The 16960-nt window shown below is 33.4% G+C and overlaps 1 protein-coding gene across 1 annotated transcript in view; it reads right to left on the bottom strand.

Moving 5' to 3' along the window:
• The window catches only part of rims2a (regulating synaptic membrane exocytosis 2a), a 290481-nt gene that overhangs the window by 233919 nt on the left and 39602 nt on the right, over nucleotides 1-16960 (bottom strand). Inside the window, exons 2-3 of the mRNA XM_056475706.1 lie at nucleotides 11333-11365; nucleotides 6394-6498 (exon numbers count right to left, since the gene is read on the bottom strand). Coding sequence (XP_056331681.1) covers nucleotides 6394-6498; nucleotides 11333-11365 — 138 coding nt within the window. The remainder of the gene's footprint in view (nucleotides 1-6393; nucleotides 6499-11332; nucleotides 11366-16960) is intronic.

The raw sequence follows: 16960 nt of genomic DNA, 5'->3' as shown, positions 1-16960 counted from the left end.
CCAGCATGCATGTCAGAAGCTGAAAGCAGATATTAAAATATTTACAGCACACTACAAGGTCGTTGAATGCTTGATTCTGACTGGCCGATAAACATTCTAAGCTGTGCTATCAATAAAGGGCTTGGCGATATGGTCTTTTTAAAATATCCCAGATCTTTTCATTAAAAATCAATTTATGATTTAAATCAATCTTTACTATTTTAAGGGTGGAAAAATACACTCTGCACCCTGGCGCGTGGTCTAACAAGGTTGTGCTTATTCTCTTAATGAGTTATGAGTGTGTTTTGACAATAACATGCATTAAACCAATTAGAGTTTCATTTCCCATTCCCTTTACGAGTCAGTTGCGTTGCACCATGGCACATTTGCTATTTACATGACGGACTTTGTAAGTGGCAAAACTGAATGCTTCACTAGCGAAAAAACAGTTAAACAGACCATCTGCAGCGCAAGGATAAAGAACAAGCCTCTTCCATTCGGCCACTTTACTTTCTCTTTACTTGTAGATAATGAAACAGTGTTTTACGCACTCCACTGAAGACATCCATTAGCCTACATATTTAATTTTGTTTGTTAAGAGCAGAGATTTGTTTTAAAACCATTTCGAAATTCAGTTAGAGTTTCCAACAAATGAATAAATGAACAACAATAATGAAGTGTGGTCAAAAAACTGAGTTATATCCAAACACACAACCTATTCTTATGCCCCATATGGTGATGCATTCATCTCCAAAACCTGACTAGTGGACAAATCTAAACGTGTTTTTATTAAAACAAATATAAATATGCATATAATAAATAATACTGCTAATAATAACAACATTATACTAATGTAAATTGTCATGAATAAACTGAAAAAAGCCCCCCGACATGAAGGTAATGTTTTTTTTTTTATATGTAGAAAATAATAATTTTTGTTTATTTTTTACATGGAAAGATATTTGTGTATTGCTGTACATCCTGTGTGTATTAACCTCCTAGGGCTTGAGTGTCCACACTCGTGAACAGCACTTTTAGCTCTTTAGTGGCTATAAAATACTTTGAATTGTTTTGCAGCATATGAAATGTCCCAAACACTATTTTTAACTGTCCAAAATGGGAAAAAAATTAGTTTTTACTCTCTGATAGTCAAAGCAAGTTAAAAAAAAAATTATATGGTATATATATGCATTAAAAAAATTCAGGAAAAAGTGTTTTATGTAAATTCGGACCACAAGTCATATCAAAAGATGATTACTTAGGCTTTATTCTAATTAGGTTCCAATAAGCCCAAATAGCAAAGAGAAATAAAAAAAATGCATGTTAAAAAACACCTTGGGCCTTAAGAAGTTATGCAATGTGTAAGCGTTTAGACCTGCAAAGGTGAATAACTAACACGCTCTGCACTCGACTTTAGACCAGCTTTTAGTTGGTCGATAACACAGTCTATGTCAGTTCCTCAAAATAGCAACGCGCAAACAATGCGTCTTAACTTCCCTCCTTTCTAGACCAGCACACCCATGAGTACACAAAGTGCCGCAAATAGATTTGCTATATAAAACAATGTGGCGCAAAACGTAAAAATTACTGTTGCACTGGTCTGAAAATAGCAACAAATCACGCCAAACACGTCTTGTGCCATATTGCACCAGGTGTATGATAGAGCCCCAAATTTAACAAGATTGATTTATAATTGCATAAAAGAGTTTTATATTAATGACTATAAATTAAACCATTTTACACAATTACACTACAGTGAAAATAAACTCATATGATTGTTAAAAAGAGGACCTTTTTCAAGATGATATATTTTATGTTTGTTTTTTCAAATAATCATGCACTCAGAGGATTATTAATTTTTATTTTGTGTTATATTAGTTCATATAAATTACTGACATTAGGCTAGTGGGTTGCATTTTATTGATTTATTTGCGTGAAGTCGCTGCAGCTGCAAGATTAGTCTAGTGCACTGAGCGAGTTTTGTCAGCATTGATATTTACCGTACTGAACGTCTTTTCGGCTGGGTCACGTAATTTATCTGGAAACAGCAACGTTGGATTCCAACATTAGATGGGGAAACAGTTGGTGAATGCACACGGTGAATGTGTGACTAAGAGCCCTAAATTTTGACTTTTTTGAAATTTTTGCGACTGAGTTTTATATTTATTCACTTCAAAGAGCACGACATTTCTCCAAGTTCTTCCCTGCTTGCTAATGCTGCCATCTTGTTTATGTGTTTCTATGGAAAATGTGAGGGGAACTAAAGGAACCAAGAGGGAAGTGTCAGGAAAGTATTTTTGTTTCATTTAATTGACTCGATGTGAACTTCACACTCGAGTTAAGCCCTGGTCAGATCACACGATTTTGGCATGATTTCCTTGACGTAGGGTGTCGTAAGGATTTGTAAATGACAAATAGGCATCGTGACATAACATTCAATCGTTTCTTCTCACGTAACGTGGCATAGTTCACGACAACCGATACCGTGCCAATTTTTTTCTCATTCTTCACAGTGACACTGTGCAATAGGAGCACATCATTTATCAATTATATCAGTGGGTGCTGCCATTAAAGCGCCAGTCAGGTAATCAAAAAATAGGCTGTATATTTCTTTATGGGTGGGTCACCGGTGAATAAGATCAATCATTGGTCATGCAAACTTTAACTTCATTTTCTAAAATATTTAGGTGTTTTAAGCAATTTTATCAGACAGACTGGCACAAATATGCAGACATTTCCATTCTCACAATGAGTTTTTGAGTTCTCTCATCCTTCCAACAGAGTTTGTTCTTCCGAGGTAATCTGGGAACAAGTTTAGTGCTGAGAATAAATTGCAAAAGCTTTTCCTGCTTATACAAATTTGTCATTAACGGTGAAAACAGTTTAATATAGGCTTCTCTGAAACTTAATATTTCACTTTTATTTTATTTAGACTAGATTATTATTTTATTTAACAAACCAACACAATCTCATGGCAATTCGTGTTTTGGTGCGTATAGCGGCTTGTTTTGAAGCGCATCACCTCAAATTTTATTAGTTATTCTTGTTTATAGATAACTGACCAATAAAAGATCCATTAAAATTAAGACAAAAACTATAGCAAATTTATTTCAAAAAGATTATTTTTCCAAGAAAAAAAATACGAATTATATATATATATATATATAAATATTTTTTGTGCACCTCCACTACTCAACTATATGGGTGGATGATTTGTTTTACTCTGTGGAAAATAAGGATTTACAGAATGCTTCACAATTGTATCACAAATCTCAGGTATATATTTGCCAATTTTTTTAATTTGCCATAATTTTAAAGATTATGTCTTGAGCATCTGATTTCTTCTTGCTGCTGCTTTTTTGCTTTCATTTTCTCCCCACTCGCGGCACGTTCAGGCGAGGGAGTGTTTAACAAGAAAACAATGGCAGGAAAATATACATTTAGATTTCAAAGAAAATATCTTAATATTAAAAAGGAATCATAAGCTTGATCCCATCCATGTTGTGATGAATGCCCTTAAATAATGTAGTTATTAGTTGTCTGCAAGCATCAGTGTTTATTGAGATTGAAATAAGATTAAAAAAAATTGAAATTGAGATAAGAAATATTGTTATAGCAACACTTGTGACTGCTTTGAGAAATAACGCTCGTCATAGATGTTACGGGATGACTGATTGTGAAGGAACGTGTAGTCTGGCATATTTGTTACCCACGACAAGTCAAGATTTTATCAAGAAAAAAAGAAAAGAAAAAAAAAAATCCGACATTGTTACTTTTTTAACAGACAAAAAAAATATGTGATCCCATCGGAGCTTTAATAAAATTGGTTTATCGCTCAACTCTATGATCAATCCATAATAATTAGAACATATTTGTATGATCGTATATAAGCTACTACACTGTAAAAAATTATGGGTTCCATACTAATGATTTGTGTTGGGACAGCATGAAGGAATAAAGTTAACTTAGTTTTAACAAATTTAAGTGGATTGAACAAAGCAATTAAGTTGTCACACCAAAAAAACTCAAGAATTGTGTTGTAACAGCTTATTTTAAGTAGTTTGAACAAACAAAGTGTATATATTTGTTTGCGCTATAATTTTTACAGCTACTATCGCCTTCTGACATTTATTTTGGGTCACGTAGCATAGACGGACATCTTTTTTACAATGTAGCAGAAACACCAATATGGACGAGGATGTTTTTCATTATATAATGGGGTGTTAAATCTCAAGAGAACGTGTGTGAAGCAGCAGCGTTCAGGTGTGTGAGGTGAACGCTGGAGGATCTCCAGAGCTGTGGCAGGTGCACTGGCTCAGGTGGCATCACAGACAGCTGCAGAGCACAGACCGCTTCACCTTCAGACGCAAATGCCATCATATAATCATATGCCATACCCCACATCTCATCTGACACACAGCACAGAGAGAGAGTCAGAGAAACACGAGCCAGTACATTGATACGCAGCGCCTTTATGCGCGACACCGTGGCCACATGAAGACCTGCGCTTTACCTGCTTAAGATACTTACAAACCTGCAGTCGACTTCTCGAGTAATACTAAACCCACGCTTAATGCACATCTAGTAATCAAACTGCTGGAGCATACAGATCAAAATGTGCCCACAGAAGATATTCAAGAGAAAACAACGACTGGAACGGGGATCGGCAATTTAGCACATTCATTTAATATTGTTAACTTTAAAGACAGCAGCATAAAAATGTTAATAAAAGTGATGCCGGTTATTTTTAAGACTTTGGTTAGCAAAATATTGTACATCATTAAATGTTACCTCAAGGAATGATTAAAACTAAATAAATAAATCACTATTTATTAGGGTAAATATCAATTTAAATCATATCTCTTATATCATAAATTAACTCATGGCCATCACGCGATTAATCATGATTAAATATTTTAATCAACTGACAGCCCTAATATATTTATATATATATCCCTGATAGTTATGTAGTTTCAAAGCGTAACATTATAATAATTTCATATATATTTGCAATTAAGGTGTGAATAAAATGCGATTAATCTTAAGTTAACTCATAGCATCATGGGATTAATTGCAATTAATTATTAAGTGGTTGACTTATTGTATTGACACATGTACCATCTTAAAACATATCACATATAATCTTAAAACTATACATTATGTATATTATTAATATATCATTATTAATTATTTGATTATACATTTTGAAAATTCCAATTTGTTACAAAAAATAACTTAACGACCAATACAGCTTTTATAATAAACAATGCTGATAACCTAAAGTACTGTATATGACAAAACAAAACAAAAAAAAAAATGGCATCAAAACAAAAACAGCAACAACACAAAAGTGCAAGAAACAAAATGGCAACAAAAGACAAAAAAAGGCAACAAAACAAAACAGCAACAAAACAAAAAATGGCAACAAAACAAAACAGCATCAAAACAAAACAAAATAGCAACAAAAGGCAAAAAAAATGGCAACAAAACTAAAACAAAATGGCAACAAAACAGCAACAAAACATAACAAAACAAAATACAAAGAAAACAAAAACAAAACAATGGCAACAAAAGAAAATAGCAACAAAACATAACAGCATGGCAACAAAACAAAACAAAAACAAAACGGCAACAAAACAAAAAGGCAATAAAACAAAACCAAAACTTGGCAACAAAACAGCAACAAAACAAAACGGCAACAAAAGGCAAAAAATGGCAACAAAAGGCAAAAAATGGCAACAAAACAGCAACAAAAAAACAAAACAAAAGGAGCAACAAAACATAACAAAACAAAATGTAAACAAAACAAAAACTGGCAACAAAAGAAAATGGCAACAAAACATAGCCGCATGGCAACAAAACATAAAACAAAACAAAACGGCAACAAAGCATAATGGCAACAAAACAAAAAAAATGGCAACAATAATAATGGCAACAAAACAAAAAAATGGCAACAATAAAAATGGCAACAAAACAAAAACAAAACAGCAACAAAACAAAACATAAAACAAAACTGCACCAAACACAAAATGGCAGCAAAACAAAACCAAGAAATAATAATGAACAACACTAATTAAAGGAAATAACAATTGATTGACAATTACTAAATGAATTAATTAATCAAGGCTGGAAAAGTATATGACAATTAATATAATTATTAAAACCACATAAATAATATTCTAGGTTGCTGATGTCTTTTCCCATTGATCAATAAATAAAGTGTGTTGCTTGCAAATTTACAGTACATGTGTTTAATTCATTAACACACATCTTCAAAATAAACCTTTTTTGAGAAGTGACTGCATTTTTCAGCTTTGCAAATGAGCAAATGAAAGGTCAGTCGCCTCCACACAGGGATTTTCTGGCCAATACAGAGTTTTAAGGGCAAAGACAAACCCATTCAGTCTTACTTACATCTCCGGCTCCTTCAGAGGCTCTGTCTGCGGTTGGTTTTGGGACTTTGTCTGGGGCTGGAGAACGTTATTAACCAGATCAGTGATTCCACTAAAGGGAAACCACCTGTATGAACAAGCAGACAACGCAACTCAACATCTGCTCAACAAGCCTGAATGCAGACGACACACACGCAATGCAAACATCAGCAGCTACATTCAGGAGGAGCACACAGAAAGGGCAAAACACCTACAGGAGCTACAGTACAGGGAGAGAAAGACAGGGAGAAAGAGAGACTTGTAAACAATACACAAAGCTGCTTACATTCTTCATGGCCAGATTTACCTATAAAGGTTAGGAAGTTTTGTTTCAGCAATTTATTTGAAACTATAGGCATGATCAGACATCTGTGAAATAATAATAAAAATAAAAAATATATAATATAACATAGAATATATAAGTATAATAAACATAATATAGTAATAATAATCTATTTTTAGGTTAATTGAGATACTGTTGTAGTTTATTAACCATTCAGAGTTCTTACTAGGGCTGCACATTATATCGTTTCAGCATCGATATCGCAATGTGTGTGTCTGCAATAGTCACATCCCAGAATGTTGAGTTGGGTTATTCTGTAATTGTTCAGCACAACTGTTGAGAATACATGAGATTTGTTCAGTCACCGCAAAGTATAACCATAGCAGAGAATTTAAAGCAGGGGTCACCAAACTTGTTCCTGGAGGGCCGGTGTTCTGCAGATTTTATCTCCAACCCTAATCAAACACACCTGAAAAAGCTAATCAAGGTCTTACTAGGTATACTTGAAACATCCAGGCAGGTGTCTTGAAGCAAGTTGGAGCTAAATCCTGCTGGGACACCGGCCCTCCCGGAGCGAGATTGGTGACCCCTGGTTTAAAGCATTCAAGTACAAAAATACATTTCTAAATTTAAATAGAAATTATTGTACTGAATTAATACAATGAAGACTATTCAGTGATATTTTCATTTGATTTCATGATTCAATTTGGATACCTGAATACTGTTTGACTCTGGAAAACCATTAAGCATGGTTTATTTGACTTATTTCGTTGCTCTATTGTAGTTATTTTTGCTCGCAATTTGTTTGTTATCATTTATACAGTGCATCTGGAAAGTATTGATAGCGCTTCACTTTGTCCACTTTTTTTTTTTGTTGCAGCCTTTTTCAAAATGGATTAAATTCATTTATTTCCTCAAAATTCTACACACAATACCCCATATAATCACAATGTGTGAAAAGATTTTTTGAAATTGTTGCAAATTTATTCAAATAAAAAACCTGAAAAATCACATGTATATCAGTATTCACAGCCTTTGGCGTGAAGCTCTTAATTGAGCTCAGGTACATTCCGTTTCCACTGATCATTCTTGAGATGTTTCAACAGCTAATTGGAGTTCGCCAAGGTCCCAGGGTTGACAGTGCATGTCAAAGCACAAACCAAGCATGAAGACAAAGGAATTGTCTGTAGACCTCTGAAACGGGATTGTCTGATGGTCACTCTGTCTGAGCTCCAGCGTTCTTCTGTGGAAAGAGGAGAACCTTTCAGAAGGACAACCATCTTTGCAGCAATCCACCAATCAGGCCTGTATGGTAGAGTGGCCAGACGGAAGCCACGTTTCTGAGCATTGCTGTTTTGATGTTTTTCAGCTGCAGGAACTGGAAGACTGGTCAGGATTGAGGGAAAGATGAATGCAGCAATGTACAGAGACATCTTGAATGAAAACCTGCTTCAGAGGGCTCTTGACCTCAGACTGGGGTGACGGTTCATCTTCCAGCAGGACAATGACCCAAAGCACACAGCCAAAATATCAATGGAGTGGCTTTACAACAACTCGGTGAACCTAAATCCAAATTAACATCTCTGGAGAGATCTGAAAATGGCTGTACACTGTTACACTGTTGCTTCCCATCCAACCTGATAGAGCTTGAGAGGTACTGCAAAGAGGAATGGGCAAAAATTCCCAAAGACAGGTGTGACAAGCTTGTGGCATCATATTCAAAAAGACTTGAGGCTGTAATTGCTGCCAAAGGTGCATCAACAAAGTATTGAGCAAAGGCTGTGAATACTTCTGTACATGTGATTTTTCAGGTTTTTTATTTTTCATAAACTTGCAATAATTTCAAAAAATCTTTTTTTACATTGTAATTATGGGGTATTATGTGTAGAATTTTGAGAAAATTAATGAATCCATTTTGGAATAAGGCTGTAACATAAAAAAATGTGGAAAAAGTGAAGCTCTATGAATACTTTCCGGATGCACTGTATAAACAAAACTAGCTGAGACTGGTCAATCTGCTTGTCAATCAAACAATAACTTCAGTCTAAGTGAGCTTTTTTAGCCAGATTGATAGGAGTGGATTTTGCTAAAAAAAGAGAAACTCAAGAAAAAGTGAATGTGAGTTACAAAGATAGAGCTCTGAGGGATGGAAAAATAGTCAGCGAGGTCAGCAAAGAAGCGAATGAAATGAATGTTGTGTCCATCAGCCCAGGATACGTATCGTGTATCCACAGATACAGAGATATTTGAAAAAGCTTAAACTGTGTCTCCATGAGGATCTCACAGAGTCGACGAACAAAGCAAAGTAAAGCAGGAGTGACGCATCCAGCCGACACGTGGATGAAGCTGCCAGAAGCCTTTCAGACAGAGCCACAACAGACTGCAGGCAGCCAATCACTAGAGAGAGGAGGAGGGGACAAGAGCCGCCAATCACTAGAGAGAGGAGGAGGGGACAAGAGCCGCCAATCACAGAGGAAGCCACTACAAAAGCACTCAAAGCCTTCGGGTCTCTAGCTAAAATCAGGTCTACACACAATCTGCACCGACGGCGGGGGGTTTGGTGAGGCGGAAACTGCAGAATTCAACAAACTTTTGATTCTTTAATGTTTGTAGGGCTGGAAGTCGATTCCAAAAAAAATTGATTCCCCAGTTGTGAGGGACAAAGATTTGACACTCAATTCCAAATTGCCTTCCATACAGGAGAATCGGCTACTCTTTAAAAGGATAGTTCACCTAAAATTGAAAATTCTGTCCTCATGTACTCACCTTTTACTTTTTCGGAACTAATTAGAGTTTTTTTCTGTTCTGTTGAAAACAAAAGACTTATTGAAGAATGTTGGAAACCTGTAACCATTGACTTCCATAGTATTTGTTTTTCTTACTATAGATGTTAATTGTTACTTCCAACATTCTTCAAAATATCTTCTATTGTGTTAAACAAAAAAAATGGTTTGGGACAAGTCAAGGGTCCTTAGATAATGACAGAGTTTTCATTTTCAAGTAAACTATCCCTTTAAGAGCATTTTTTTTCCAGTTTAAATGAACAATTATTCATTTGAATTATGATTGATTGATTGATTTTTTGGGGGGCTTTTTTTCTGATACAATTTGGATGTTTTGCTACAATTAACTGGTTCAAACAACTATTTCAGCAGGCCTTTTATACCGTCGCAAGACTTTTTAACAGCTTTTTATAATATTTAAATTCCCATTGCTCATTTCTTCATTTAATTAATGGTTTGAATCTATAATAATAAATAGCAAATACTGATATGCTTATTTATGACAAATACTGAAGTTTTGCACCTATGTGCACATAGGCATTGATATAACTGATGGTTTGTTGTGCGTGTCTTATAAATGCCACGATTTATCATTACATGCTGAACAATTAATTATGGTCAACAGAAAGTTGAATGCTTCCATTTTAGTTTTACATCAAATTTTGCTTTGACTATTTTCCTATTCAAAGATGCGGCAAAAGCCTGCTGTTGCTCTAACAAAACATTAACATACATCTAATTAACAGACAAACTGCAGCCTCTTATTTCAATATTGTACAGATACAGATCAGAGCAAACTATTGCTCACAATTTAGAGGGATATATTCTGTTTCGATGTCCACAGAAGGGATCAAGTATTAATTAGGGGGGTCAATCCCCCCCAAATCCCCCTGTAAATTGCACCCTGGATTTAACCGATGGTTTGTTGTATGTGTCTTATAAATGCCACGGTTTATCATTAAATGCTGAACTATTATCAACAGAAAACTGAACTATTTGTCAACAGAAAGCTGAATGCTTTTGTTTTTATTTTACATCAAAATTTGCTTTATTTGACTTTTTCCCTATAAGATGCACCAAAAGCCGTATATTGCTCTACAAAAACAACAACATGCATATAATTGACTGAGAAACTGAAATTTAAGACTTTAAGTCTCCAGATAGTCTGGTCAATGGCTACTTAGTGTCCAACATTCTTCAAAATATCTTATTTTGTGTTTTACCACACAAAAATGGCTTGGAACAAGTCAAGGGTGATTAAATAATGACAGAATAAATTTTTTTGAGTGAACTACCACTTTTTTATTTCAAAATAACTAATTATATGGTTATAACTGATGGTTTGATGAACATGTATTGTAAAATTTTGCTTTATTTTACTTTTTTCCAAGTCAAAAATGTGCCAAAAGCCAGCTATTGCTCTACCAAAACATCAACATACATCTAATTAACAGACAAACTGCAGCCTCTTATTTCAATATTGAAGCATTACGATTATTTTTAGAGTATAATTTGCTGTTTGCAGTTTGATTTGTATCAAGAATAGTGCATGTGCAAGATATTATGTTCTTGCACCAAGCGAACAATAAATGAATGAGCTGTGTTTGAGAGAAAAGAATGTAAAAACAGTGAGGAATCAATTCTCTGACTCAAGTTCATTTGATTGCAAAACAAGAACTCGCAATTTGAATAGAATCCATAGAATGTAGAATCGAGCAGCCCCAACCATTTGTTTAATAATTGCTTTGTTTATGATTTGAGTTACCAACGAGAGTATTCTGCAGCTTCTGTCCTTGTAATCAATGCTGGAAAAAAGGTGTACAGATTTTGTGTAGGCCTGGCTGAGTGTTACTTACTGGGCTGGCTGAGACTTTGCGTCTTCTTTGACCCTAAAAATGAAAAACAAAATAAGTGAAAGTAAGCGCAGGATGACAACAGAAACAAAAGACAACAAAAAAGTGATCATGAAAAACATGCAGAGTCCAACAAATATAAATACAGGGTGGGTAGTGGGCCGTTTGACAAATATATGGCTTCAAAAGTGCCTCCAAAGTTGAGTTTATTCAATTAAAATACAATTAAACGGTAATATTATTTCACATAAAAATGATCCTATATCACTTATTTCTGTGATTCAAAGCTGACTTTCAGTATCAGTATTACAGTGAACAGCGTCACATGATCCTTCAGATATCATTCTAACCATTCAGTAAGGACATTTGTGATGTTAATGTTAATGTCAGAACATAAATACTGTTCGCTTGAACTTTCTTAATTAGGGCTGCACAATACTTCATTTATAGCATCGATATCACAATGTGTGCATCCACAATAGTCACATTGCAAGATATGCAGTGTTGAGTTGACTTTGCAGTGTGTCTTTACATTTAACTTCACAAAACCATAAAGCATGCACTGTTTATCTCACTTTTATCTTTGCTTTATTGCATTTATCTATGCTTGTAGTTTGTTTATTACATGTTATACATGATTCACTCCCCAACCATCACAATCAATCTAAATTGCATTTGAAAATTCTGGGACCAATTCTCACTATTAACTAGTTGCTTATTAGCATGCATATTATTAAGATATTGGCTGCTTATTACTTATAATCTACATATTCTGCATGATCTTATTCTACATACCTAAACTACCTTAACATCTTTTAATAAGGATCAAAGTAGGAGTTTACTGAGGCAAAAGTCATATTTAATGGTTTGCCAATAGCAAGAAGTGAATGTTAAAATAAAGTGTGACTATACATTCTTTCCAAATAGTGCTATTCAATCATTTGGGGAAATTGAATAGATACCTCAATATATAATCGCAAAAAAATAAAATATTGCAATGCTAGATTGTTGCAATATCGTGCAGGCCTAATCTTAACCAAAGAATACTAAATTAAAGTTAAATTAAAGTTAAAAAAAGCTTTCAGCATTGATAACCATTATTAAAAATTAAAGCATCCAAAAAGTATATTTTTTAATTTCATGTGACACTGAAGACTGGGAGTATACTGAAAATTCAGCTTTCAATTACACTTATTACAGGATTACATAACATTATTTAAGTATCCTAATAGATCTTCATAAAAATATTTCACAAATATTAAATAATACACTGTAAAACCTAAAAAGTTAATGTAACTCAAACCGTTTGAGGAAACCAATTGCAACAAACCATTTAGGTTCAAAAACTAATCCAAATGAGTACTGTGAACTTAATCCATTTGAGTAAAAGAGGCAATTTGAGCACAGTAAAACCCAATAAGTTAAGGCAACTCAAACCGTTTAAGGAAACCGATTGCTACAAACCATTTGAGTTAAAAAAAAATAATCTATATGAGTACTGTGAGCTTACTCCATTTAAGTTGAAGTAATGAGTAGGGCCAGACGGAATCTGCAGACATTTTTTGTTGTTTCTGCGCAGAATTTTGTTAAAAATCTGCAGATTTATGTGGAATGATTTTTGGAGTATCATAACTAAAACTTTAAAATATGAAATAAAAAGTAATACATTTTTAACTTGTATTCAATGTTTACAATGCAACTTCAATTAGATCCACTTTATTTGGTAAATAAAGCAAGTCTCTTATATAATATTTCTACTAAAAGACAAAATATTACCTTACAAAATGTATTGTAAATAGATCATATAAATATTTTCATATTAGTCAATAATATTATTAAACTGAAATAATTGAAAAATTGAAAAACTGAATAACTGCGGGTGCAGATTCCGTGTGGGCCTAGTAATGAGGTATTAAATTAATTCATTAGCTTCAACACAGAGTTCAAAACTCTTTTCAAATGAGTAGAATAAACTTTAAGTCAATTTTGAGTTAACAACACTCATTTCATTTGATGAAGTTGACTGTTTGGTTTTACAGTGCATTAAATATTTTATTATATATTATACTATTTTAAAAATTATAAAGTTTTAAGATTTTGGTCATATCAAAACAAATCAGCCACCAGTACATGTGAAACAAAACTAAACATGCAAAAAAATAAATAAATAAATACACACAAAAAACATAAAATGATATGAAAAATAAAAGGAAGTTAATATTATAATTGTATAAACAATGGTAAAGACAAATAAAATAAAAATCTCCACACAGAAAACACTCCGTCAACTATTTGTTGAGTTTTAAAATGCAATAAAACACAATCCAGCACAGTATTAACCAATAAAATGTCCATAACTTTGATGACATAGAAACCAAAAAAAAAGTTACTGATAAAAGTGCACATTAAAGCCGTCTGTACTTTCTTTAAAAAAAAATAAAAAATAGATCACCTGTCTATGTTTAATGGAAGGGTAAATAAAACATTAGATTTTTTTTTAGCTCCTGCTACATTTTGTGCAAAAACAGTAAAAACAGTGTGTCACTGCCCTCTAATGGTCAAAGTAACATACTTTCTGACTAAAAGAGCAGATGTCAACCTCTGTCCACAAGAGAATAGAAGGATAATCTCAAACTAGAATTAAAACTAATACATAAAAAGAAAATACAGGTAAAAACTAATATTTACACTAAATAGATACATTTACAAACAAAAGTATATTATTAATTTCTTTTATGGCACCTCCATTTGGCTTCAGTCATACACTGAAGCGAGCAATTCCATGCAAATGTCAACCTTGCTATTTAAATCAAGTATTCATAAAAAATCATAAAAATAGTGAAACCCTTTCCAAGTTGTTTGTGTAGGCTTGTATATTATGGTACTGTAAAAATACTCAAAAATGTCAACGTTTTCAACGTTGTTACAAATTGTCCGTATGTATGTGTGTAAGTCCTAGTCCTTCAGGTTGGGAGTTGAGCGTTGGGCTAACAACCCACCTCATAAAAACTAGATGTTACGAAACACCAATATGGTGCGGCTAAATATCAACTTCGATATAAATTGGCCCTGGGAGTAAGTAGAGAGTCAACGGTTATTTTTTGATTAGTTTGTCTTTTGGGTTGTCCAGTTTAAATGACAGAATTTCTACAAATGTCAAATTTAATAAAGTTGTATACTTTTTTGGTCACGTCCATAACGCATGTTTATTTTCCTCATTTAAAACATAAAATGCATTAACAAATCGATATTGTTTCTGATCTCTTGACCCAGTAGTGAGTTGTCATGGAAAATAAAAACAGATGTCTCAATACATGCAAGTTTCTTTACTTAACCACATAAAAAACCCATTGAGATCAAGATCTCATTTACAAGGGTGTCCTGGCCAAGAGGTCCACAACACACTACGTATAAATAAAAAACAATAATAAATAAAAAGTAAAGATAATATAAAAGCACAGTTGAGTTATTCAGCAAAACCACATTACAATATGTTAAAACAAATACATTAAGAAATGGACTGTTGTTGTTTGTTATAAAGAATAGAGCGAAATAATTTAATTGGGATGAGCTCAGACATTTTTAGCTCAGACTGAAGTGTATTCCAGGATGAGGGGGCACCATGACTAAAGGCTCACTTCCTTATTCATTATTTGAGTTCGAACCTGGGAAACAGGCAACTGATAAGCTACACTTGAACAAAGGGCATGCTGGCTTTTTGACCTATAAAGAAAGGAACATAAGTATAAGGGCACCAGACCCAGAAGAGCCTTGTAGAGACATCCAGTGGTTGTACCTTCTTACATTCAGAGAAGGCCACTCAGCTTTGTCATACAGTTCACAATGGTGAGTTAGTCAACGACAACCTGTAACAAACCTGATAAACAGAGTTTAAAGGCTGAAGACATTTGGTTGAGGCATTCATCTAAAACATCACCATAGTCAATCAATGGTCAAAATGTTGCAGACACCAAATGTTCACGAGCTTAAAGAGAAAAGCAGGATCCATTTTGATATGAAACCCAAGCTTAACACTTAATTTGCAAACCAAATTTGCTACGTGTGCTTTGAAGGAAAGCTCTTGATCAAGTAAAAAGCCTAAATACTTATAGCTATAACTTATAGCACTTAAAAAAGTGGTAATTAATGGTTGGTTCTGCAAGGAGGTGGAAAGATTTGTAAAATTATTCATTTAGATTTATCTACATTTAAAACCAATTTTAGATGCTGAAGACAAGACTGAACAATATTTAAAGCAAACTGTAAAGATTGTATGGCCTGAACAAGTGAAGGAGAGCAACAATAAATCACTGTATCATCAGCATACAGATGATAAAAGGCATTTAGAAGGTTATGCCAATATACTGTCAACAAATGTATGTTTCAAGATTTTTACTGCAAATGTCACATGCATAACGCTGAAATTGTTTGCAATTAGCAAAACAACTGCATTAAAGATCCCACGTGCTTTGAAATGTGCATTTTTATTCGATGTTTGACGTAATCTCAACTGAAACATGAATACAGGGCTGGACATATAGTAGCTCCTCCCCTTTTTAAAAAAACAGCCAATAGCATTTAGTTTCATCACAGCTCTGCCAAGGAAAGTGTTTGCGATCAAGTGCATATTTAGCCAGTAATATCTTTATTATCAAAGTACATTGAAATGGAGGACATCTGTAGTTTATGTAATGCAGATAAGGTGAGCTTTTGTGATTTATTATTTGAATGCAGCATTGTAAACAGTTTCTGGAACGATCTAGAAAAATATATTTTTAAAATGATAAAACGTAGTCATTATTTTACATAAGTTATGTTTTGTTATGAAAACAAATCCAACAAAAGTGTTTAATATATTGTTAATCTCTTTATTTTATTGGCAAAATTTCATATACACAAACAGAAAGGGAATGTCTTCTCCCACATTAACAATTTTTTGCATAAATTTAGATTCTACTATGAAATTGTTGAAAAAAAAATCTGAGAAATGTATCAATTATTTTAATAGTTTTTTTTTTATTCCTCTGTTAATTCTTAAAATCATTGAGTGTAAAAACGCTGTGCATTATGCTTTGTGGATTTTATTTTATTTTTTTACCATTATTATATTAGTTTTTTTTTGTTCATCTTTTATATTGTGTTGTTGTACGTATGCATGTTCCTGATGGTTTGTGCAATAAAAAAAAATTTTAAAAATCAAGCGCATCAAATAAAAAGGCAAACGAGAAGTGTTTTGAAGGGGGCGGGGCATGTCAGATACTAGACAGCATTTGATTGGTAAGTATCAGGTGATATCAAAAATCCATTTAGGTGGAAGTGACAAACTGCAAACAGCCAATAGCATTTAGTTTTAATCACAACTGTGCCAGTGAAAGTGAAGCTCAGCAAATAAAAAGGCAAATAAGAAGCTTCATGAGGTGGGACATGTCAGATACACTAGAGAGCATTTGATTGGTCTAAGGATTTTTTTTTTTAATTGTAAGCATTGAAACATTACACAAAGTATCAATACAAATTCAGAAACAAACTATATCCAAGACAATTGCAATAATTGCAAAACACATCCAGAAATAATAATAAAACAAAAACATAAGTGAAAATTATTAACATTAAATAAAGTAAAATATAAAA

Source organism: Danio aesculapii, chromosome 16 (assembly GCF_903798145.1).
Source record: "Danio aesculapii chromosome 16, fDanAes4.1, whole genome shotgun sequence".
Classification (NCBI taxonomy): domain Eukaryota; kingdom Metazoa; phylum Chordata; class Actinopteri; order Cypriniformes; family Danionidae; genus Danio; species Danio aesculapii.
The sequence above is the reverse complement of the archived record's forward strand: the minus strand, read 5'-3'. Positions and strand labels throughout refer to the sequence as shown.